Source organism: Strix uralensis, chromosome Z (assembly GCF_047716275.1).
Source record: "Strix uralensis isolate ZFMK-TIS-50842 chromosome Z, bStrUra1, whole genome shotgun sequence".
Taxonomy (NCBI): Eukaryota; Metazoa; Chordata; class Aves; order Strigiformes; family Strigidae; genus Strix; species Strix uralensis.
This window is the reverse complement of record NC_134012.1, coordinates 69,593,184-69,618,927: the sequence shown is the minus strand read 5'-3', so window position 1 is coordinate 69,618,927 and position 25,744 is coordinate 69,593,184. Positions and strand designations below refer to the sequence as shown.

Genomic DNA, 25,744 nt, shown 5'->3' with positions numbered 1-25,744 from the left:
TTCCTCCAAGAACAAAACATTCGTCTCCTTACACAAAACACCTGGATGACTAAGTTCTACTCATGGTCCTATCCAAATTCCACAATAAAGGTAAGTATCAGATGCATGCAATAAGCATATTCACATATCAGGAACTATTCTCAGCATTAATCTGTTAAACTATGCACATTAATTCCTGTCCCCCACCAATAAAAAAGGCTTTGTTAGACAAGGCAATTGTATTGAATTCACTTCCTTTTATTGCAGTGACATCCCCCTGGTACAAAGTATTAACTGCAATAATTACGTTAAAACATTAGAAAAGCATTTGTGTGTGACAGTTACAGTACAGTATCAAATTTTACATCTTCAAACCAAGTGGGCCTTTACCCACTAACATTCAAATCTTTAAATTATTTTCAGTTATTTTTAAATATGTAATGTCAGAAAAAGCATATAAAAAGAATGTATGTAAAAGGAAACCTAAATACAAATAAAAGTGAACAAATAAATAATTGATTTTCTCCAGCTATTACTCTCTTTCTAAACCCATACAAAGAAACCTAATCTATAGAAGGTATGAATTGCCATGTGTAAGTGATTTCATTTTTCAAGTAATTAATAATGATTGGAACATAACTAAATTTGGCGCCAAAATCAAAGCAGAAGTTGGAGTGACTGCCACTAACTGACATCTGTTGCAAACAATTACCATTCACTGTTGAAGTTTTAGTGTAGCAAATAATCTTGAAACTTGACCTCATGCCTAGCGTTAGTGGACTTGAGAGTGCATGTGAAAAGCATCCTATGTTATTTCACAGACATTACCTTAACTATCCCCATATGCATATTTAGATATATTTTATATAATTTTATACACATATATGCACGTATACACACACTTCATTTGGTTTCTGTGTTACAGATCACAAGCAATGGTTTCCTGAATGGGCAAAAAACCTTCTAAGTGTACCTGTGCACATTTTATTCCTTTTTTTTTTTTTTTTAAGATAGCAGCACTAAGTCAATGTCCTACTGTCCATTTGTTCAAAATAATGTAACCCACAAAATAAGAAGAAACATGGCAATGAGTCCATATTCACTATGTGACATCCTTATCCCCTAAAAACCACTGTAAAACCTGTAATAGATATGTTGGTAAGTTTGATCCCCACCCCCTCACCTGGAAGGAAACTGCACTTTTACTGCAAACTGTCTTGTTTTATAATGTTTATCATAACAAGCTGGGTTCATGCTGGCATCAGTTATCTCACACTTAGCAGCAAAACATGCATGTTTGTTTTTCTTATTTTTTTTTAAGTGAAATGATTCAACAGTCTCAAATCCAATTGACAGAAACAGCAAAAAAAGATGTTTTGCAGTTTACCAAGAACTTGATAACAGTGTATACTGCACTGTGTAGAATATTTTTATTAACAACAATTTGAAGCTCTACCTTGCCACACAATGATTATGCTTTGTCTTTCAAAAGCAACAGTTACATTTCAATTTGATCTTGTATTTAGCATAAAAATACACCTTTTCTGTGCATCCTTAAATGAAAGTCACTAAATCACTGGTAAACTGATCCAGTAGCATGTCCAATGCTAATATCAAAAGCCTGTGAAATGTTTTTAGGCAATCCTTTCTATCCAAAATATATCAGGAATCTAAAAAACAGTTCACATTACTAACCTTTATACAAAGGCTCAAGTGAAATTTCTTGTGTAGGTGTTCATCATAGACTAAATTATGAAGTTCTCAAAATATACAATGGAAGGACACACAAGATTGGCAGTTTCTTTATTGAACATAGAAAATGTATAAACTAGGATGTATGGAATAGATCTAAATTGCTAGACAATCAAACCTGAGCATTATTTAGTAAGACTAAATGTATTTTCTGACAACTGAGTGAATTAACCTAAAAACACCTCCCCTAGTAACTAGTGGTCCTTTTAACCATTTGTTGAAAAATGCGAGAGAACTGTAGCTTTTTCATTTCAACATTTCATATTGGATAGCAAGATTCCACATAGTGTTTACTGTTTTCTGTTAGATAGCATCACATTGCTTATATTATCCCCATTCAAGCCTTAAGTTGAGTTTTGTTTCAAAATAAGTTGAAAGTGACACCAAAGCATAACAGGCCAAGAACTAGGACAGGTCTTCTAGTTTGCAGTAAGATAAAAAGCCTCAGCCAGCAAGAGGAATTCGGTTTCATATTAGAGCTACAGAGCAGAGATTGGCTAGTATCCTTTGCCAAGGTGGCTAATGTTAGCTCTATATATCAGACTAGTACCAAATTTGAGAAAAGGATCCTCTCTGCTAGTAGAATTAGTTTTAACTGTTACAAAATTTAGTAGCACGATGTCTTGAAAATAACAAGGAATTTGTTTTAGTTCAACTGACCTGCCCCAATTCTCACCTTTAAATCTAACAGATATAATAATCAAAAACCAAAAACTTTCTGACAATACAAAACATACAGTACTAAGAACTAATAACTCAATGGAAGACTGAAAAGCAGCATTCATTTTTATTGTAATATGGAAGAGACTAGAAACTAAAGGACGTCTGATCTAAACTCTTAGTTGAAGGCAAATTTTGACATTCTATATAAATTTACAAAATAGGATGTATGGATGAGATTTGGTTAATTTCAGAAGGCACCTCAAGGCTAAAAGGCTTTTATAAATCTATAATCCTTTCATTGATCAAAAATAAAACATTTTATTGCTGCTATTCAAATAGCAAACAAAAAGCTTGTCTTGTTCTTCCATCTAACAAGGAATCCTCCCCCATTAAGCAAGATAAAATTACAGAAAATACAGAATAAAACTGAAGATGTCACAACTTTAGAAATACAGTGACTTTCCTTGTGTGCTTTCAAGTCAGTGAAATAGTGAAAGAAGAGTCACTTTTTGCCTTTGTGATGTTAATAAACTATAGACCATGTCAGCCACTCTCCCCTGGGCACTGAAGTACCATTTCACCATCGCTGTCCCATGTGCAGTACTCTTAGGAATAGAAGGTAAGAACACTCTGATGATTCCCACGAACAAGGAGAATTGGTGGCAGATCTTTAGAAAGAGCTTCTAACCAGGCCATGTAGAGTGCACTAGAAACCGCACCTTTCCGTGCAACTGGCAAACTCCTGCAATTCACAAGGAAAAAAAGCATTCAAGAATTAAAAAAACCTGGTGGAGTACAAGTCACATCACAAAAATATGAAAGCATGATTCTGCAAAGAGGTAGATATTAAGTCAAATTTCCTAACCTTTTTAGTTTTTGTTTTTTTCCTCAAAATTCAGTTAATGAGTTGAGAGTTCGTATCTTAAGCACCACATGACTGTACAAGACTCTACATCTATTCACCCCTCACTTTTGGCCTCTTACACCATTTTGTATGCAGGTAGCTTCATGGAGGATTCTCCTCAGTTGAAGACAGTTTCTTGAAAGATTCTTCAAGATTTTAAAATACAGCTTTTTCTTATGATGTCAGGCTGGTGTGATCTAATATTCCTTCTCATAATCTTTCCAAAACATGCCACGCTCCTTTCTTTTGAAATAACTACTCTATTTGCCCTACTCAAACTTTACTTGCAGTACTACTTCATGGAGCTCTGAAGGAGGCTCCTAAAGAAAAACAAAGCGAAGAAACCTACAATCTGCATTCTGCTTGTTTACACCAAAGTAATTCCATGGAGATCCACAGTGGGATGATGATCTAACTTTATCTAGAGAGATTTCCTAGAAAAAGAAAGGACCTAGAAAGGAAGGACCTGAAAGAGAGGAAAATAGTTGGCATGCAGGAGTGGAAGGAATGTGAGTCCTGAGCTCCTATAAATGTGGAGTTAATCACCTAAAGCATTGTATCAGAAGCATGAAACTACGCTGGCCATTTTTCATTCATCAGTACAGCGGCAGCATATTTCCAGTATTTCTATACTTTAATGCCAATGCACAGGCTTTTTCCTAACCTGTATTTGCATGTATTTATATTTCAAATTACATTTCTATACCAATTAGGATAACAGTACAAATAATTTACTTACATGACAATTATGTTAGCTGTACTTGAATGTTCCTTCAGCAACTCATTTAGCCTAATCTGGCGATAAGTCTGTAATTAAAGTGACAGTTAGGAAGATCTTTTACATAAAACTACAAAAAGTTCATTTATTCAACAAAAATGAAAAACAGTTATGATTAATTGGTATGAGTCATTTATAGAAAACATGTACTTCCACGCCTCACTTTGGCAACTTACTCACTTTTCCAAAATATGTCTGGTTGCAAGGCTGGGAGAGAACCAAGCAGTAAGCTTAAAATGTGCAAATAAACCAAGTACTACGAAAACTAAATTTAAGAGAGTTACTCTAATAATGATACCCTCCTCCTCACCTCCTGAAAGCAAGAGCCCCTTATTCTCTCTTCCAGGTTCTTTTAACTATATCCTATAAGCTCATGGTGAGCAGGTCTTAAAGAAGTGAAGCCCCATCTTCATTTGCTAAGCCTATCTCCATAATGGGCCTCCTTTTTTTTACTACGTGATCCTGTCTTAACATCTGTGGTAACTTCCTCAGTAATTTGAATTCTGTTTTATATCAACTAACTTTCAAGCAAACATTTTGTGTTAACCACTTCTTAAACAGTTCTGTTGTTCTCAGATGAGCTGAAGTCTGGTTAGCCTTAGGGCTAGTGTCTGCACAAACAATTAAGCTATCAGCAGACAAAGAATAAATCACTTTAGTTATCTCACTGAAATGAGTTTTCAAAGTGTTTGTAGGCATGAGGAACAGCAAGGCATCAAGCAGTTCATTAACTATAAAGTAACTGTACTTTATAAAATCTTTCCCCCTAGCCCCTTGGTAAGAGCAGTTAAGAGATCTCAGCAGCAGCTGCCAGTTAATCTGTATCTACCTGTCTATCAAATTCCTTCCCCCCCCCCCCCCCCCCTTTTTTTTTTTCCCCACACTTAGAATGCAGAATGACCTAACATTCCTATTTCTTCTCTACTGCATAATCCTCACAGAAGTTGTAAAAACCCAGACAGGAAAAAGAAGATAAGGGTGGTATATACTCAGTACCATCTTAAAGAACTTCAGATCACTAAAACTTTAACCAGGCTTTCTTCAGATACTTGTCTGTATCTGCTTCTTGTTATAAGGATGCTACCTGAGTCTCCTCCATAGACCCAATTAAGAAAGAATACCTCTGATGTCTCTATAGTGCACAACTGCTTGGGAAAAATGTCAAACCTTTAATTGCTCCTTAACACCACAATTAGATGTGGTGTGTTTTGTTTGTTGGGGTTTTTTTTAATAACAAAGCGAAAAATGGTAGTTTGGTCAAAAAAAAAAAAAAAAGTCAAGCAGCTGAATAGAGACTGTATTATTCTAAATAAACTGCTGAACGCTGTAGGAAGGCAGTTTAGCCCCCCCTGCCCTCCCCCCACCCCCCAAGTGCAGAAACATTTCTTTATTTGGTGCATCATCTAAATGGTCTACATCCACAAATGCAGTAGGAGAAAAAAGTTTAACATATAACATCCTAAAGAATACAGAACCTTTGTTTTGTAAAGCTCAAGTTCATTATCTGTTATCCTCCATGGTTCATCCTCCTTCATTTTATCTGCAACTTCTTGTTCTTTATCATCTTCATGAAGGCGGAAAGGCTCTATCATTTCTTCAAAACTTGCAATACTGGAACGATTAAGTGAACACCCATATTAAAACAGGTACAAGTCAATATGTCAGCAATTACTTTGATGGTATCAGAATGTTTTATTACCATGTAAATAAAATGAACTGAATTTTTTTCACTGCCAATTGCACTTAGAACATCAAATCAGCTACTTGTATATGCAGGCATTAGAGTTCAACAATCAGGAACATCTGTAGGAGCTTTCACTGTTCATCATGCAAATAAATATAAAGTTTTAGCCAGTTTAAAAACAAAAAAGAAACAAGCACCTTTTGCTAGAGTTTTATTACAATTGTTTGGAAGTTGAAGAGTACTACCTCAGTAAATGTATAGTAACTAACAGTAGCTTCTTCAGAATTAAATCTGAAAGGCAAGAAGTTTACACATCCAACACATACAATGACTTCACCTTCATCAAAAGGGAAAAACCAGATGTGATCTGCTATTTTTTGGCTGAACAAAAAGGAGAAGTATTAACAATATTCTATTATACAGCACAGCAACTGTTAAAAATAAACCATCTTTCTCCACTTAGTTTACAGCTATTGTTAATGCCAACTGGTATCTTAGAAAAGTTTTGGGTATATTGTGGGTAAAGTATTCACAGAGATAGAAAAAATGCTCTCAGAAGAAATAACTCATGGATCACTTCTACGAAATAAAAATAATTCCATGTAATTCTACAATCTCAACTTTTTATGCATAAATGTGTGCTACTTCTACATTTACACATTTTACACTAGCAGGCTCCTAAGAGCAAAGACATCCAAAAGCATCAGAGTGCCAAAAGTACTCTACCGTTTTAGTTACTTGACACATTCTACACATTTAAGAAAAGGTAATTAAAAAGCAGGTATAAAAGAATGCATATTAGCATTTACCATTTATGTATGTTGTAAAATAATATATCCTAATTTGCATGACGTGTCAAATTATTCAGATATATGCATATCCATGTAAAAGGTATTTTTGCAACTTCAACATACTAAAGACTTCTATTTTTAGATCTTACACATTCTGTTACAAATTTGTACTGAAAGCCATCTACAATTAATATTTTTTAAACTTGAAAATCAGAAATATCAGAGGTATGATTATTCCTGTGTAAATCAAAAATCCAAGCAATTTAAAAAAAAAAAAAAAGAAAAAATAGATCAGGCTATTTGAAGACCAAGCTTTGTTACATTAAACTAAGACTCCAGATATGATACTTAAGCTTTTATGAGCATTTCTCTCTTTAAAGAAGATTGCTCCAGGCAAATTGGATTTTTTTAAACTGTATTTTTCTAAAATTAATATTACAGCTTAAGGGCCAGAGATTTTAAAAATATAAAATTCTGTGTTCTTGGATATAGGAGTTATTGCTTAATTTGTTTCCTGCATTTTCGTGAAACACTGGATTTCATAGGAACTACTCTATCAAAGTGTCATGTAAGAAAGAATGAAGTATTCTAAATTCATGAAAGACAGCAAGAATTCAACTAGCAAACAAGATGCATTTTTTTGAGACTTACTTTTCTTTCTTTGGCTTAGTATTAATATCCCCAAGAACCATAATGTCTGAGAAGTCTATCCGAAATTTGCTGAGTAAAGTAGCCATCCTGTATCAGAAAAAGAAGTCTTTATGCATGATCATTTTTAATTATTTCACAGGATAAACAGATAGATGTTTGGTAATAAAGACACTACTTTAAGAAAAAAAAAAGGCAACTTGAATGTGGTAGGAAAAAAAAAAATTCAAATTGATCTGGCATACAGCTATAAATCAACAACATTCACTGGAAAAACAAAAATTTAAAACCATAAAACTAAGAGAACTCTCCCTTAAAGACAACCTCAGAAAATAATTGCAAAAGAAAACGTTAGTGTCGGACAATGCTGCAGTAAAGTTAGTTTAACTTGAGGTATCTCATCCAAAACAACCTGGGGAAAACGGAACTTTTTTTTGAGAAATGGCATAGAATATGATTACAACTCAACCAAAGAACAACTGAAAGAAGGCTACTAAGAAGAGAAAGTCATCTACTGTGTAACATGCTCTATTAGCATTTGATATGAAATTTTTAAAGGTAAACTTACGCTCTTCTGTCATGATCAATCCTGTTTATTTTTCCACCAATGAACACTCTGATCTTACAGTCTTTCCACTTCTTCTTGGTTGTAAGAAGATACGGAATCAACAGTGTCAAACCTACATTTTGACCAGAATTTGGGAATGATTCAGAGAACATAGCATCATGTTAGAGTTTAATAGTACAAATTTGAAAGATATCTATTAACAATTAATTCAAAATTATGTCAATAATTTTGTTTGAACATTTATTTTTGAAGTATAAAGCACATTACCTCCATCGTCAAAGAGCCACCAGACATCAATATTGCTTTTGCCTTGTTTCTTCTGAAACTGAGTACTAGCATCAAGAAGCCTTTGGTCAGCCAAGTTTAAAGGAGATTGGCTCTTTGTATCTGGAAAAAAACATGATGAAATTTCATTTTTGAAATGTTATGCTTATTCACCCTGAAATTCATCAAATGCAACTTCTTAATATTTTGTGATACCTCTAAGTTAAAATAAAAATTGTTTCTTCCATCCCAACTCGACTCCAGATTTTGATTGAATGGATATAAACTGAGTTATACTTAGGGAGTCTGCAAACTCATAACTTCAGCAGTTAAAGATTTAAATCTCAGAGTCAATTAGCAGACATTTCACAAGTCAAGGATCTGTAAGATTTTTATACAGTCATTTGCCTGGACAATTTAACTAACCTTGCATACATACTTCAGAGCATTACGTCATGTACAGTTGCTACCTCTTGCATATGATAAAACTTCCCTAAAAACATATAGATGCTAATTTACAAGTAAATACCATTTCCTAAGCACTTTTCTTCTTTACTTAAATCCATTTTTCTTTAAACATCTGGTGAAAATAAAAGCTAGTTCTACGTACTGGAATTCTATCTTTTGCAACAAGTACTGTTTTGCATGTGCAAGGCTCTGAAGCACAATATAGAGTATTTTGTGTGACAAACTGAGTGGATTTGCTGAGAACAGGACAACAATGGCATTTAGATTAATTAATACAGGTAAGTGTATTTTTTTAAGAATACAGAAAAAACTAACCCCATTCCCTTAACTAAAACCTCATGTGAACAAGAACCAGGAGTTTGATATTCATCTCAGCCCTTACTTGATTAGGAATTTTTAAATTTAGAAAACATCTGCAACTGGTTTACATTAATATACTACTTTACTGCATACTGGGACTTCTTCCAAATTGCCGTGCTGTGCTTCAAGATGTAATCTCACTTTCCATTATTAAAACACAACAGCTTCTAGCTGTTGAAATAATGAAGAAAATGTCAAAAAAGTTAAGATGAATCTTACTTAAGACAAAAATAACTGGTTAACTCAAAGTCTGAAATAAACCAGTGAGTGCAAACTGCTCAGTTAATTTCTTAAAATGCTGTTTATTTGAATGACTACTTCACATTATTTCAGATGTTAATCTCACTGAATGGCTGTATTATGCCTTAAATTGAAAGCTGTTGAACAATTTCAAATAACAGAGCAACAACTATGGCTTTGGAAGACCTACTGAATAGTCTGATGGAGCACTTGTACATTAGATAATATTTCCCTTATTCCTAAATCAAGTAAGGACCCAGACAGATACCTGAGATACAGAACTAATCAAGCTCCTGAACACATTTCAAATGTTACTTAAGAACAAGAGTTAAAAAACAATATATCCAACATTCATATCTTAGTCACATGCACAATCCTTTCTCAGTAGCAACTTGTTCTGGGAATTTCCACACAGTTGCATTTTTCCATAGCCTAATGCCTAAAGATACAGCACATATGAAGAAACAAATTAACATTCCATGGTTGATATTTTTCTCTCATGTATATGTGTAGAAAGGATCACAAAAGGAAAAATGAAACAATGCAAAAGAATGATTTAACATAAAAAGGTGGAAAATGCCTGCCTTTTTTCAACAGTGGTTGTGTTGGAGTCTTTCCATCCTCGTCCTCCTCTGGAAGATTTTTAAAGATACAAAATAAAAAGGTTAATTTCCTTTGTGATGTTAAATAAAAACACTACTAGTGTATATAAAAAAAATTAGAAAATAAAGATGTAAAATGAAATGGATTTTCATACAAAGAAAAGCACACAAATGCAGTCTACCAGATCCTGAGATTTACTTGTGCTTTAAAAAAAAAAAAAAAAATCACATTGGTCATTTAATTATTAAGTCACTCCAAGCTTTTACTTTAAGAATAAGAGGAAGGTTGGTTATTGTGATGTCAAAGTATCCTGAATGATTTGTGTGTGTTAACATGCATATAATATTCTAGTCTGAGGTGAAAAAACCTTCATAAATTTAGCAGCCTTCAAATCACACTTAATATATAGATATGTGACACAATTCTCAAGTAATTTTTAATGCCTGTCAAACTCATTAACAAAGAAAATCCATTGTAGGTTATTGTCTATCACCTGTTTTATTTAGGGGACTAGACATGGAAGATTTATTTTAGATACTGCTAAGCTCTAAATCAAAATATTTAAGTGATTAGACACAACAGCTAGAAAAGTATGACACATTTCTGTTCCACAGACACAAAAATCCCTTAAATAATTCCTTGGTGAAGGGAGAGAGGAACTGAAGAGGGAATGAGAGAGCGAACTCAAATTTCATCGCTAATTAGCAAGTTACCTTTATGTAAAGTGGGAGTTCTTTCACTAGATGATGGAGCAAAAGCTATAGAAGTGTCTGTCTCAGCCTTCTTGCTATAATCCACTTTTACTATGACATCCTTGGTACATGGAGATTTTTCTTGGGATGACAGTAACTCTTCTTTGAGAAAGCAAAGAAACACATCATAAACCACTTAAATGTTCCAAATGGTATCAATAGAGATATGTAAATATACTGAGATAGTTCACAGTTGGTTAAACTCTACTGCAACTGTTATGCTATGGCAGAGAGAGGGGGGGAAAAAAAGCAGAAAACAACAAAAAAACCCACTCTTGTATGAACTGCTTCAGAGTACAAAGAGCCTCCTCCTCTGAGCTGAGCTGTAACTTCCTGCCACTTCCTTCCCAGATTTTGGGTGTTGATTGCATTACTATAGGCTAAACATAAAACAGAGCTAGCTAATACTGAGAAAGTACCACCAGGAGGAAAAAAAATTGCTTGGTGAAACATTTGCCATTTCTACTCTAATTCCAAGAGGAAGATGAGCCTTAGACAAGGCCCAGATCAAGTATGTCTCACAGCCAAGTTTTCTTCCCAGGACTGGCTTCAGTGGAGCTACTTGGTAGCTGTCAGAATTAAAGCAAACTCACAGTCTCCAGTGGATATCAAGACTCTTCTGACACCTTGGTGTTTTATTTCCCAGTCTTAGCAGTGCTGTTTTCACACTGCAGGCTCGCTCCTTGTTGTTTCTCATATTCCTCTGCCCTCTTGCACACACTGATAGGCACTCTGCCTCTCTGCAAATCCTAAAACATTCATATGCTTCCAGTGAAGAAAAAACCCTCTCCTCTTTCAGGAGGATGCCTCCCTACAGAGCTTGTGTCCCAAGCATACTTCCTCGTTGTAGCAACATTGTATGAAGCAAGCTATAAACAAATTAGACATTATCAATTCAGTAGATAGTGGCCACCAAAGCTCACAGACTTTCTTCATTATTCTGCTTGAAATTTAACTAAAATTACAGTATTCGGCTTAAGATCACTGCCTACTAAGCATAACCAAGTCTTCTATATTGAATAGAAAACCTTTCCAAACTTGAGACAGACTACTGCAGAGGTCTCTAAACTACTGCATGTAGGGGTTAGCAACGCACACCAGACCCATAGCATTCTTGGATCATGCAACATTTGTTGTGATTTTCATGATTTCTGGACTTGGATCCCAAGTACTTGATACCAATTTGGCAGCCTCTTTAATTTGTTTCAGTAAAATAGTAAATACTTGAGAAGCAACTATATACATCTTACAAAATACAGAAAGTATAAACACACAGAAAACCAAGTTCTGTTGCTGAACATGGGTTATTTTACATTTCAGACTTGCTCATTTCAGTGATTTTTATTCTAAAAGAAGAGTGGTGTTTTGGTTTGGGTTTCTTTAATAAGTTCTCTTCATTTAATATGTTAAGAAAGTAAGTATTAAAAGGGAATTAGAACCATATGAAACAAAACAAATCTTACCTTGGCCCTGAAGGTGAGAAATGTCCAGGCCCTCCTTTAGGCGGATGACAACTACACCATACTGAATGTCAAAGGCATCACTAAACAAAAGGAACAAAAATAAAATATTTTACAACTTTTTCTTTCTCAAAGGACCTACTTTACACACCCTCTTTGAGCAAAGTCCAGTGATTAAACACTGCCATTTAAACACCCAAATCATAAATTTGTATTACAATTTCAGTTTCAATTCCAAACTATCAACTGCCTCAGTGAAATGAAAAACAACACATAGAAAGGATATCTATTCCCTTTCCTCCCTTCTATTCCCTATGTAAACAGTGATTAAATAAGAGAAACATGAACAGGTCAGTCAAGTTTTACAGACATGATGACAAGATACACTTAGAAATCTATATTTTTATCTCCCTCCATCAGTAAAGGGATTTGAGTAGATCTTGATCTGAGACCTAAAAATTTCTGATGTCTTTCCAAAACATTTGGGTATTAAAAACAACTATGAAGTTGCAATTTAGAATCAAATTAGCTGTAAGTTAGCTGTAACATGCTTATTCCCATTACATCTGATGGGGAAGGAACTTGCTCCTTTAAAAAAAAAAATTATTATTGCAGAAGCAAGCAAAAAGCCTGAATAAATGGCTGAGTAAAAGTGGAGTAAAATGAAAGACAAAAATCCTGAAAGATCTAAGACAGAAAAACATGAGCTTAACGACATCATACAGTTTGCATTAGCCATTAATCATCAGTCCTTTAAATATAAATACCTCATTACAAACAACCATAAATCAGAGAACTCCCTCCCATGTCATTTCCACAGACAGAAATTTCTCAAAATTTCACTCATTAAACAGTTCTCTTTAGAAGCAGTAAAACTTGATTAGAAATGTTCAAAGTATCAACATATTCTTTAATAAATGCAAGAAAAATTGAGGTTGATTTAAGAAGAAAACATTTTGTCCATTTGTAAATATTCTTAATTCATTATTTAATTTGTTCAATCTGTGCAGATTAGATGTATTTCTATTGCATGCTTCAGAAGCTTTCAATTTTCTAGAGATTTTCCAGAAATACACTTGACCTACAGTTACTACCTCCTGAGGTTTCTCTTTTGGGATGTGGAGAACCACATGACTTGTAGGCCTTGACAGATCTTCCAGCTGAAGTCATTCCAAAATAAAATAGGAAAAAGAAAAACCAAGAACTAACATGTTTCCTTATTTTTCAGTGCATTTGGTGCTCCTGCTTTTCTCTTAAGGAACTGAGAGAGTGGGAGGGTATGATTTTTTTCCTTTTCTAATGTCTGCCTGTAATCCCCCATCCTCTCTTTCATTTAAGTGTACAGTAAATGGAAAATGTAAAGCACAAGTGAAGCAGGTTAAGCAGCACATCAGGAAAATAAAAACCACTCTGCCTAACACAAGAAGCAATTTTTGGTTTTCTTAAGTGTTTGTAGCACAAGTTATTCTATTAAATTTTTCAGCCAGAACTGGTCTGCCTTTCAGTACTGTGAAATTACACTGGGATTTCCTTTCCCATCTCCTTTTTGGCTACTATATTACTTTGGGTGTCACTTACACATCTGGTAAGTGAATATTTCTTGTATGTGACAGCAAGGTTTAACAAAGGTTAAGAAGTCTTCAGCATAAGAGTTGATTCATTCTCTACTACACTTAATCTGTACAGAAGTAGTGTAGGAAAAACCCTGCTTTCAACAGAAACTATGCTTTCAAGAATTCAGCAGACTGGCACATATGACACTAGTTCCATCTCTAAAGACAGTAACTCTTAAACCTCAGACCTCTGCCATAACTCTTTCTATACACAGAAGTTATTATATAGAAACCTATTCTGTTTAAACTATAAAGACTTGTTTATTAATTTCCATATCAGAAAAAACAAGATATTGAAGGCTGCTGGACCAGCAAAATCTGAGTCTATCTGAAAGAGGCTTCACGTGACTAAGATCTTCTTGACTTATTACCAAATATACTGAAATGGAACCTAAGAGCTACACCTCCGCACTTTTTACTTACTGGAATAAATTGATATAGGTTTCAACATCTCTCATGTCAACTTGTCTCCAGTTTTTCTTAAATCCAACAACAAGGGTGTTAGGTCTCATTCTACCCAGACCAGCAGCCTAAGAAGAACAAAAACCATTTTTTTAAAAACATAAATAAAGGTTCTACTATTTTCTTAAGCAGAAAACAGTGTCTTTTTCATCAAAGTTTTAAGATAGCTTTGCAAAATGAAAATACTTCAAAGTATAAAAACACTTCAAATTTTGATGTTCATCTTCACTCCTTTCATTAAAAAAAGCAAAACAACCTGAGACCTGTACCTGCATTAAATATTGCCCTCCATCCCTTAAGTCTTCTGCATGTACTGGTGCATAGAAAGCTTTCATCTTGTTTTTAATTAGCCATCGCTGATATTTAGCCAAATCAGTTGACAGTTCTTTCATGGCTTGCCTCCGAGGACCCTTTCAAAATAAGGAAATAAAAAGAGGAGAGGGAACAAGAATTATGAGTATAAGTAATAATAAAGTGCCACTCTCCCTTTTTTTTTTTAATTTCACTGCTAGAATCCAATTCAAACTTGAAGAACCTAAAAACATGCTTCCACACTATAAAAAAAAATCCAAAACAACAAAATACCAGGCATTATGAGCAGCAAAGAGTGGACCAGATTCTCATTTTTAGCAAGAGGGTTGCTCAAGCTTGTCCTCCAAAGCATAATGTAGTTTTAAAAGTAAAGGGCTTTGTAATGAAACATACACAGATATAGGATGACTTAGTATTAGGCTTTATGGGAATATTTGTTTCAAGCTGTACAAGTGTGCTTTTGTGTGTAGATAATCCTAATCAGAAAGCCTTTGTCACAGTAGTGTCACTTCTGCAGTTTTATGCTGCAGTCAAAGTCATCTCCTCTTTAAATACCTTTTTTTTTTATTACTTCCATCAGGACGAATCATTGTGTTCCTCCTAGACATCAAAATGCAGAATACAGGACAAGGTATAATCAAGAACACAGTAGCCTAGCTTTTGCAAAAGGATACAGTTTGCAAAAGAATACAGACTCTGACCAAACGATCAGAATTAGTGAAGAATAAGATAGTGTCATCGTTCTTGTAGGAAAGCAATTTTAAATACAGATAGGATATTGTTGGAAGCATGGAAAAAGCAAATCAGCGAAAAAACTGATGGTGCCCAGAACAAACACAGGACATCATGAAGATGCAGTGATTTGTGTTGCTGTAGTACCAAGGAGGAATGCAAAGCGAGGTGGAGGCCACACGGTCCCGTTCTTCCACTTTTCTCAAGGAACATTTGACATAACTATGCCCATTTATCTCCTACTCTTCCTCTTCTCTCAAGGACTGTTTTGCAGTACTCTGCAGACCTTATCTCTCATTCTTCCTCTTTTCCCACAAAACCAGCGCACACCTTGCACCAAGGAATGTGCAGTGTCATTACTCAAGAAACAATGGCTTGACCACAGTCCCACCCACTCACACAGACATACTTAGATAAATACTACCCTGAGTTTGTATCTAACTCAGAGGGATGATAATCCGATACCAAGTTGGAGGGACAGATCAATGGGTTTGTGCTCCTCATCCGCCCCCAGAAGGAACGCCTTTTGGTAAGATTTGAGCCCTTGGCTATGCTGAGTGATTACCCGGGAGTTAAGTGTGTGTGTGATTGCAATCCTTTTTCTTTTGTGTGCAGTGCTATATAGCCAACCTGCAGTCTGTGCATTTATCGTAGGCAGTCTCAAAGAATCTGTAGATGTTGCATAAGAATAAACTGGACTATTCATGAATCTGACTGCTTCTCTTGAGTGCAACCGGACCTACAGCATACGGACTGTTTGTGCATCTGGTGTCAGGCCTATAGTTACAGCCATACCTGGCATACCTATTAAGAGATAAGTCCAGCCGCCTCTAGCCCCTCTAATCTCTGAGGATCGGCTAGAACGCAAGGGGATTTATCTCTTACCAAATTAATTTGTCACCTTAAATGCACCAGATACGCTCCCAGAAAATCTCTAATCAGAACTGCTTTCTTACAAAGAAGGGTGACACCACCTCATTCTTTTCAGTGCAGCCATACTTCTGAAAGTAATTCCATCTGTGATATCTCACCTCTCTAGTATTACTCAGTTTCTGTCCTTCACACTCACTGAAATTTTAAGTTTGTATAGACAGAAATTAATAGAACTGAAGTTTCTGAAGACAAAACTGGCCAATATTTGTTTAACAAATATATGTTCCATGCATTGCATTAACTTAACTTGCTCTTGATCTGTTCCTTTGATCAGAAGCAAGACATATTGAATGTGGTAAATTTAAACATATTTAAGACTAATTAATTTTCACATTTAAAGTTACACTTGCTTAAATGTTCTTAGTGATGTCACAGAAAAAGGTTGGCCTTAAAATATGAAGCTAAACTACACAATCCCAATATGCTAAAACATATTTACCAATGCTTATCAGAGATGCAATAGCCTCTCTGTAGCTAACTAAAGTTCTGGTACAGACAATAGTAGGACACCCACCTTATATCACGGTTAAGACAACTCATGACAAGCATGATTTTGAAGAACAGTTACTTGAATCTTGCTTCCTTCCCCCCACCCTAAAACCTTTACAGGTCTGCCATACAGGATACTACTTAAAAAAAAAAAAAAAAAAAAAGTAATAACTGCTGAAATTATGTCCTTGCAGAACAGCCCTCACACACCTCCAACTCCAAAAAAACCCACACCTCATCCCGACAAAAATCAGGGAAAGTTAGTGAAATACTAGGGGCTGGGCAGAAAGGAAATAGCAAAGTAAATACCTGTTCACATTACTGTTTCACCTGCCAATGAAATGAATCCAATAACTGAAGGAATAAAAAACTGCTTGAAAGGTTAAGAGCAGTTTTTAACGACTGACTAAACTGATATTGAATTTACTGCTCAAGGAGGTTTATTTTAGCCCAAGCATTGCAACAAATCTACACGGAAATCAGTCTCCCTGAAACAATAACACTGAAGAAATCTAGCTGTATATTGTGCATCATTTTGATCAGCTGCTCTGACCAAAGCATGAAAGAGTTCATGAGACTGTATGACACAAGGACAGAAAAAGACCCACCCTGTAATCCAATGTTCACTTTACTCCTACAAAGTTTCCTCAGCATTTAAGCATCAAATTATCAAAGGTACTAATTTTGCAGTTTCCCCTGTAGTATACCTAACTGGCATAATGACGATCCATATGTGAGTGGATCCTACCAGTAAATCTTCTTTGCAATTCTCAATGTCTAATGATGCTTTCAATAAAAAGAACAGCAAACAAAACACACCAACAAAAAAACCCCACACAAACAAGAACCACAAACAAAAAGCAAATAGGTTAAAAAAAAAAAAAAGAAAAAACAAACCAAGCAAACAAGGTAACTTTAAAGAGAAGATAGAATACACTTACCATATGTATGTGGCCACAGATCATCAAGCCCACATTCTTGGTGAAAGCATGGACAAGGTGAAGCAAAGCTGGACGTGCATTTGGAGCACCTGTCATAATTAAGCACTGAGGTCTAGAATTGTGAAGAAATAAGGAGAAAAAAAAAAAGTTGGAATTCATTTCCTCTGGAGTTGTGGGGTTTTTTTATTAACATAAAGAAGTTTCTTCCAAATATGGGCCATAAGAACATAATCATCACTGGAGAGATAGTAATCTCGTCTACTTTTACAAGACTATGTTAAATTAAGTAAAGATCAATTTTTCCACAACTGTCAGCAGACCTATGATTAATTACTTCCAAATTTGGTAATCCCACTAAATCTGAAGAGTTCCACATTTAAAAAATCAGAAACAGATTTTAGACAAGACTAGGTCAGAGGCATTATTTTTTCCCCCCCCATTTGTAAAGACATATCCCTTTGCATTTTCCAGCTTAGATTCTTCTGTGCCCAACAAAAAAACTGGAATCATATGCTTTTTTAAAAATTACTACCATTCAGAAGGTGGAGCTAAACAACTGCAAGTTATTCTAGAAAACTTTCTAACCAGTTTTAAAAGCTGAAGTGTCCAGATTTCGGAATTAATTTCAGGAGATCATCTTCCGTATCATAAGAACCACCTAAAGTCATCTCGCTTGCTCTCTATAGCGGCTCCAGTTCATTTTCCATAATTAGAATCATAGAACAGAATCATAGAATCACTTAGGTTGGAAAAGACCCTTAACATGATTGAGTCCAACTGTAAACCTAACACTGACAAGTCCACCACTAAACCATGTCATTAAGTGCCACATCTACACATCTTTTAAATACCTCCAGGGATGGTGACTCAACCTTTTCCCTATAGACAGCCTGTTCCAGTGCTTGACAACCTTTTCAGAGAAGCAGTTTTTCCTAATATCCAGTCTAAACCTCCCCTGGCACAACTTGAGGCCATTCCCTCTCATCCTATCACTTGTTACCTGGGAAAAGAGACCAACACCCACCTCACTACAACCTCCTTTCAGGTAGTTGTAGAGAGCAATAAGGTCTCTCCTCAGCCTCCTCTTCTCCAGACTAAACAACCCCAGTTCCCTCAGCCGCTCCTCGTACGACCTGTGCTCCAGACCCTTCACCAGCTTCGTTGCCCTTCTTTGGACATGCTCCAGCACCTCAGTGTCTGTTGGACACGCTCCAACCGCCTCAGTGAGGGGCCCAAAACTGAACACAGTATTCAAGATGTGGCCTCACCAGTGCTGAGTACAGGGGGACAATCGCTTCCCTAGTTGAACCACATACAGTTGGTCTCAGACCATTGATCCAGCCTGTCCAAGGCCCCTCTGTAGAGCCTCCTACCATCAAGCGCTTCAACACTCCCACCCAGCTTGGTGTCATCTGCAAACTAATAAATAATAAATAAATACTGAACTTATCTGTTTTAGAATGTATTTATAGAACTCAAAACATTTTTTGCCATAGGTTAGCAACCAGTATCAGGCCAAAAATAGTTCTCCTAAAGTCACTATGCTCAAAACTGGCTTACATTAAGATCTGTATCTCCTTAGGATAACAATTAAAGAAGTTTAAAACTCAAGAAACTATATACTAGCTTCCCAACCAAAATAGCTTAAGTACTTTCAATTCAATTCTAAATACATACTGATTAGCAGAACATTTATTTACTGTATTTACAAGCAAAAAGTTACACTTTGTAAGAATTTTCCTATAAAGCTTGTTTCTACTTTGAAGTTTGCAACCCAAATAGACTCACAGCAGACAGAAGTGAGGTTGCAATACTAATCATAGTTAGGTATTGCAAATTATTTAATGCCAGCCTTTAGATTTACATTAAGGAAAAGTTTGAAAATTGCTGCTCTTGATACCTAAGCAACAAACAAGTTTCTGAATGTAGACTGTTTTTTCCTATTAACAATGCAGTCTCATGTAATAGGTAATACAATGTTTGTAAATAAATGAGGGATTTTAATGTCACATTAGGCCTTAGGACTTCGGAAGGAAGAGCTGTTTCATAATTAAACTGCAAATTTTGTGCTTTATACTTACAACAGCCAAATCTGAAAAGAGTTTGGAAGTGGAAAGCCCATTAATACTCATATTAATACATTTGTAATTTAGTTTTACTGTCATATTCTTTGAGGTTGTGCTGGTACCTATCACGATGGGTTGACATCTAACTTCAACTGTTTGTATGTATGCAACACAGACATTTTAAGCACCTATTCTGTAGTTCAAGAAAATTTAGTCGCTTCCAAGAGAGGCTAAGGGTCTGAATTGGAGTACTTTTCCAACTGACAGGAACACCATGGATCTTTTCTTTGAAAAACAGTGCTGCTGACAGGTTCTGCATTCTGGACATATCCTCAAAGAATGGTATCTGTATCAAGAATCTCTCCCTGAACTCACTCATTATCAAATTCTGCCCTAAGTCTCCCTTCATGCACAACAGAAGATTTTAGTAGTCATATTATCTTGCTAAGCATAACAGAATAATACACTTACTGCAAGGGATGATAGATTTGCTAGACTAAGTGTCATCACTATAAATCCTGTGCTGGGCATAGGCAGCATGCAGGAGGCAATTTGCTCTATTTGAAAAGAGACAGGTCAACAGAACCTTCACCCCTGGAAATACTCAGAACTTGACTGGATATGGCCCTATGCAGTCTGATGTAACATCAAAGTTAGATCTAACTGTGCAGCCAGATCTGTGGTAAGTCAGTTGAATTGGGAATTGGACAAGACCACATGGTAAAGTCATGTTCAATCTATGATTCTGTTTATTTGGAGGAATTAGTTTAAGTCAATACTTTTTGTTAAAACTTTTTGAAGCATCTTTCTTCTACAATAGCTTATTCCAGAAAAGTGGCATAAATACTACAGAATAGAAAACTGCCTCCTTGAGTAGGACTTTCCTGGGTAGCATGCTGGCAGACAACAAACCAGTCCTCTTCTTCAGTTCTGTGAAAAACACTCGTGTAGCCTGTTTGCTATTACTGAAGTGCAAATGAGAGAACATGTCTAATGTGAAATAGCTGGTGGTGAGGACAACATCCACATTATACACATCTTGGGGATTTTAGGTTAGATTAGTTTTATCCCAAACATGTGGACTGAATGCTCATTAGCAGTTTGAAGCACATCTTCCAAATGAGTTTGTCATCAAAGAGGAATGCAATTCACAGTTCACGATGCAAACCATGAGGCATCTAACAATAAACAGGCATCATCCACAGACTTGCTTCTGAAGTGCACTCTCCATCAGAAATACAATGCTAATGTAAATATGTCCAGAAGACATGCATGGTGGTGAAATTGGTGCTGAAATGGTGTTATAACCCACAGGAGATGAACAAGCATTTAACAGAAACCATGATAGCCAACATCAAGACAGTACCCTACTGAATACGTAGAATTAATTTCCTGTCTTTAATGTTAACTGTTACCTAAAATTTTTCACGTGATCTTCCACTCCCGAGAGCCGAATAGAATGCTGTAGTGCATTCAAGTAAGTCAAAGCTTGCGTTGAGGATCCCCAGTTCACATCTGTTGGAAGATTTGAAATTCCAATATTTTATTTAAAGCTGTCCATTGTAAAACTACATGATCACAAAATGAATGTTGAATACCAACTGAAAACACAGAAGATATAAGCTACATCTTGGTACATTCTACACAATACTAGTCAACAAACCCTACAGCTATTCTATCTAAAGATAACATTTCTGTAAAAGTTTTAGAAAGGTTTACTGAAAAAAACCCCCACCACTCAAATGCCTTTTCAATTTGGAAAGGTAAGGGAGCATCCTCTTTCACTTCCTGTTAAAACATAACATGCTTTCCTAGTGCCTTTGTTGTTGCAACCCAAGCTCTTTCTATATACACTTTTTCCTCAAGTTTTCATTCAAATGTTTATGTCTACATGCAAGGCATGCATCTTGATAGTTTGGGAGGAGGGGGGAACAACAGCAGTGACTATACAGTGACTATACATAATTACATTTCACTACAACTAAAAAGCCTGAAACAAAAGTTTGAACTAGTTGGCCAAATGGAAGTAACCTTTTTTTTTTTCCTAAAGGCCATTATTTTTTCACTTCTACATCCCTCTTCCCCCCACCACAGCCAAAAGAATCCCCTTATACATACCTGGTTTCTTGTAAGTAACATAAATGTAGAGTCCAAGTACTATGACGTAGGTTAGAAGTGCTGCCCACCAATTAATGACAAACATCACAATGCAGCACAGAATAGCTCCAACAAGAGAAATCCACATATTGTAATATTTGAAAGCAGGGCGCCAACCTAGTCAAAATATAATTTGGAAGACAGAAAAGGGGGGAAATTAATTTAATCACTACCCTAAGATAAGGAAGGCACTACTCCTCTTTTCCTTCCCTAGTGTTCTACATCACATTTCATGTGAATGTGTGACAGTTTCAGTTATGTATAAAATAAAGACTTTGGCACATTTATGCTTTCACTTTTCCAACACCTTTCAAATTAATTTTGAGTGCATCTTTCTTATCTAGAGATGTAAATGCTCCTAATTTTGCCCTTTGAAAGTATACCTCAAAAAGAAAGTCTAAAGATGCTTGTGCCAGTTATGTCTACTGAATCAGGCCACAGGAACCTTTGCCAATAGCCTGCCTGACAATAGATTTTTGCTTTCAAACATAGTATAACATGAATCATCAGCTCGTGACTCACTCTCTCATACTGTTTCTAGTTGTGTATTTTTACTATTTTCACATGGCCAGAAATTTTCACCACATGAAAAGGACAGATATATTCAAGTACACCTTGAATATGTATATTGAATATTCAAGCAGAACTTGAATATGTCAAAATACTGGACTCTCACTGTTTTACATCCTTATCTGTCACAAGTTTATCCAAAATCAAGTAAATACATACACACACCCCACTAAGACACCCAAGATTAACAAGTGCATTAGACATAGAACTGTGGTGTAAACAGAATTATGCACATGCTCTGGCAAAATAATGATATCTACTAGTTCATAAACTTAAGAGGCTTTTAAGGGCATTATTTCAGTACAAATGCATAGTGGACTGGATATTATATACATCTGTTCTGCAAGTACTGGGTTTTGGCTTATTCCTATAATCTAACTAGCCTCCCGCAGTAAAAGCTATGAAAATGTGGCAATACCACCTGCAATTCCCGTTTCTTCTGGACTGCAAGATGAAATATATTAACAGAGAAATCCAAAGAAGACAAAAGGGTGGTACTTGAACACCAGATACTGAATTAGCAAGAAAGCTTTCTTCAAGAATTTCTGAATAAATACTGAAACATCTTGTGTGCCCTCAGCAAAGATGACAAAATTAGAAGCTTCCAGGCTCTACTGGATCACTCAGTCCTCACAATTTCAGAAGACCCAAATACACACCATATTATGCTTGCAACTCAGATGCATCAAGAGACTCAAATAGATTATTTATTAACTAAATTAAACTAAGCATTCATTTATATTAATACCTTTTAAATTGTATTTATGCATAAAGAAATTGCAGGTTAAATTCTCACCCCCAAAACGTAGTTCCTACCTGGAGATTTTGCAAGAGAAGCATGAAATACAGAGAAGTTAATCAAGGCATATGAGGCCAAGAAGAAGTTAGAAATAATTGGAGCAATGACGTTCAGTTCAGCTGTAAAACCAAAAACAAAGCAGGTTGTTATGAAAGATAGTATCAAATGGCTTTGTAGATTCCAGAATAAAAAAATCTGCTACAAATAACTTTATTTTCTGATGTACTCTAAGGAGAAGGAGTTTGTCCTTTCTGTTCAACACAGAGCTATAATTTTAACAGTCTCTTATTTACTAACTCAGGAAGTATAACTTTCAGTTTTAAAAATACAAATATTTTTCCACACTACTGAGTGTTTCACTTTTGAAGCACTATGTACTTTCTCAAAATAATTGAGAATATTTCTTTCCCACCATGGCTTGATTAAACAGTGCCCCAATACACTGGGTTCTGAAGAATGTCAGAAAGAGCAGACAGAGTGTTAATACATCTGTAGTAAATCTCTAGCTCAGTTCTCAAAGAACAAGGTAGTAATAAGTTTAAGATACAATCAACTATGGCAAATAGCAACAGCAGACAAAGTTAGTGTGAGCAATGTGACAAACACGTTCATCTGCCTGCATGTTAAAAGAAAAGTTGCATCAATGGTACTAGTGTAGTGCATTATTACAGACCAATACCACCACAGCAGTGATGAGTACACCTTCTTTAGTGAAAGAGATGGTAGTACCTGATGCTCTCCTTTCCTTGAGGCAGCATGGTACAAAACATTTATATGTGTACTCTCACCATCAGAAAAAGAAGCGATCAAAATGTAGAATGTGCCATGTTAGTCTGTCACTTTCTACTTCTTGTAATCAAGCTTCCAGTCAGCATGCTACAGTAGGGACATCATGGGTATACCTGTACCTTAAGCAGATTTGGGGGAAGGATGAAAAAGCAAACTGGAAAAGAAGTTTAAATGCACTGGTACAGGACTCATAGATGGACACAGCACAATTAGCCTGCCATCTACACAGAACACATGTAATTCTACCTAGACTATCTTTACCTTTAGCAACAGCAGCATCAGCACTCATCTGTAGTGTTTGTAACTTAACAGAAAACACACTAAAAAGTGTTCATGCAAGTTTGCCATTTACTGAAGTCATTTGTAATTATTAAAAATCTGAAATAAACTGTCATATTTACAAGATACAACATCTCTCTACCTCAAGCAAAAGATGTATTTTTTATTGATAGCTCAAGACAGATACCTGCAGTTACTGCAGTACTCTACAGTTCAGTTCAAATTTATTGCCGTTCTAGACAGTTATATTTATAAGATAGTAGAAAGTAGCCCTCAAACAGATTTAGAATGCTTGCTTAGAATTAAACTGTGACCTCTAGGACACTACCACCAAGTCATGATATGGAATAGAACGCTTTGTAGAGGACAAAGGGATATTGAGATTTATAATAATTTCAAACTAACCGATTAGTATGAATCCAAGAGCAATTAAAAATGTTAGAAGATATCCTCTCAGTGGTTCATTGTTCTTCCCATAGCCTTTAGCAAACATCTGAAATCCTGGATAAATGTTGTCCTTGCATAAAGCCTAACAAAAAATAAAATTCAAGAGTCAGCAAGCATTTTTTGCAAAATGTATCCTTACTAATGCTGTCTTCCATTCCATATTATCTTCCTAAAAGAAGTGACCATGTATTTAATTTTATTTTCAATTGTCTTTGTATCTTGACATTTTCCATTTCCAGTATTCTATCCTTCAGTAATTTCTATTTTAAGAACAAGCTTTGCTTTTCTGTAAGTGACTGTTTTAATTTACTGGTGTCTTACAATCACAAAGAGTCTTTCTTTAGAGATGATATTTTCTCAGGAAGTGGAAAGTCTGCCCAATGTATATACTAGTTTTCTGCATCAATACTTGTGCTTCTATTCTTGAACAAAATCCCTTCTATGTTTGACTTCCTACTGAACTTTAGGGAAAGAAGGGCATTAGAGGACCCAAAAGTTTTACCCAATGAAGAGAACTTGCAAGACAAAGAATTTGGTTAAATGGTTAAAAAGAAGGTAAAGCAAAACACATTCAGGAACATCAACCAAATCAATGTAAATAATTTAAGCGAGAACTGGTACACAATTATTTTGACTGGAGTGCGCCAGTTGATGGCTACAAACTCTTTAGGAGGGAGAGACAAGGAAGGAGAGGTGGTGGGGTGGCGCTGTATGTCAGGGACTGTTATGATTGCTTTGAGCACAAGTGTAGTGAAGACAGGGTGGAGTGTCTTTGCGTTAGAATCAGGGGGAAGGCCAACAGGGCAGAGGTTGTAGTAGGAGTCTACTATAGGCCACCCACCCAGGACAGAGAGGTGGATGAAATATTCTATAGGCATTTAGGAGAAATCTCACGATTGCTTGCCCTTGTTCTTGTGGGAGACTTTAACTTCCCAGACATCTGCTGGAAATACAACACAGCAGAGCGGGACCAGTCCTGGAGATTCCTGGAATGTGTGGCATATAACTTCCTGATACAGCTGGTGAGTGAACCGACTAGAGAAGGTGCCCTGCTGGATCTCCTCTTTGTGAACAGAGAAGGACTGGTGGATGATGTGACGGTTGGAGGACGACTAGGGCACAGCAATCATGAAATAATAGAGTTCTCTATTCTTAGAGAGGCCAGGAGACAGGGCAGCAGAACTGACATCCTGGACTTCAAAAGAGCTGACTTGACTAGTTTGGGCAACTGCTTGACCCAT

General features: G+C 35.9%; 1 protein-coding gene across 3 annotated transcripts in view; it reads right to left on the bottom strand.

The window, feature by feature from the left end:
• Positions 1 to 216: 216 nt before the first annotated feature.
• SLC12A2 (solute carrier family 12 member 2) overlaps positions 217 to 25,744 on the bottom strand; it is a 65,125-nt gene continuing 39,597 nt past the window's right edge. The window contains exons 12-27 of one of the 3 annotated variants that reach the window (XM_074855381.1): positions 24,462 to 24,585; positions 23,006 to 23,107; positions 21,581 to 21,736; positions 20,878 to 20,977; positions 17,397 to 17,508; positions 14,259 to 14,399; positions 13,951 to 14,057; positions 11,918 to 11,997; positions 10,416 to 10,553; positions 9,684 to 9,731; positions 8,035 to 8,154; positions 7,768 to 7,879; positions 7,203 to 7,289; positions 5,552 to 5,687; positions 4,038 to 4,105; positions 217 to 3,136 (exon numbers count right to left, since the gene is read on the bottom strand). In XM_074855381.1, coding sequence (XP_074711482.1) covers positions 3,001 to 3,136; positions 4,038 to 4,105; positions 5,552 to 5,687; positions 7,203 to 7,289; positions 7,768 to 7,879; positions 8,035 to 8,154; positions 9,684 to 9,731; positions 10,416 to 10,553; positions 11,918 to 11,997; positions 13,951 to 14,057; positions 14,259 to 14,399; positions 17,397 to 17,508; positions 20,878 to 20,977; positions 21,581 to 21,736; positions 23,006 to 23,107; positions 24,462 to 24,585 — 1,767 coding nt within the window. In that variant the 3' untranslated portion in view covers positions 217 to 3,000. Of the gene's footprint in view, positions 3,137 to 4,037; positions 4,106 to 5,551; positions 5,688 to 7,202; positions 7,290 to 7,767; positions 7,880 to 8,034; positions 8,155 to 9,683; positions 9,732 to 10,415; positions 10,557 to 11,917; positions 11,998 to 13,950; positions 14,058 to 14,258; positions 14,400 to 17,396; positions 17,509 to 20,877; positions 20,978 to 21,580; positions 21,737 to 23,005; positions 23,108 to 24,461; positions 24,586 to 25,744 lie in introns of all 3 variants that reach the window. The other 2 variants (XM_074855380.1, XM_074855382.1) reach the window with 2 other exon arrangements.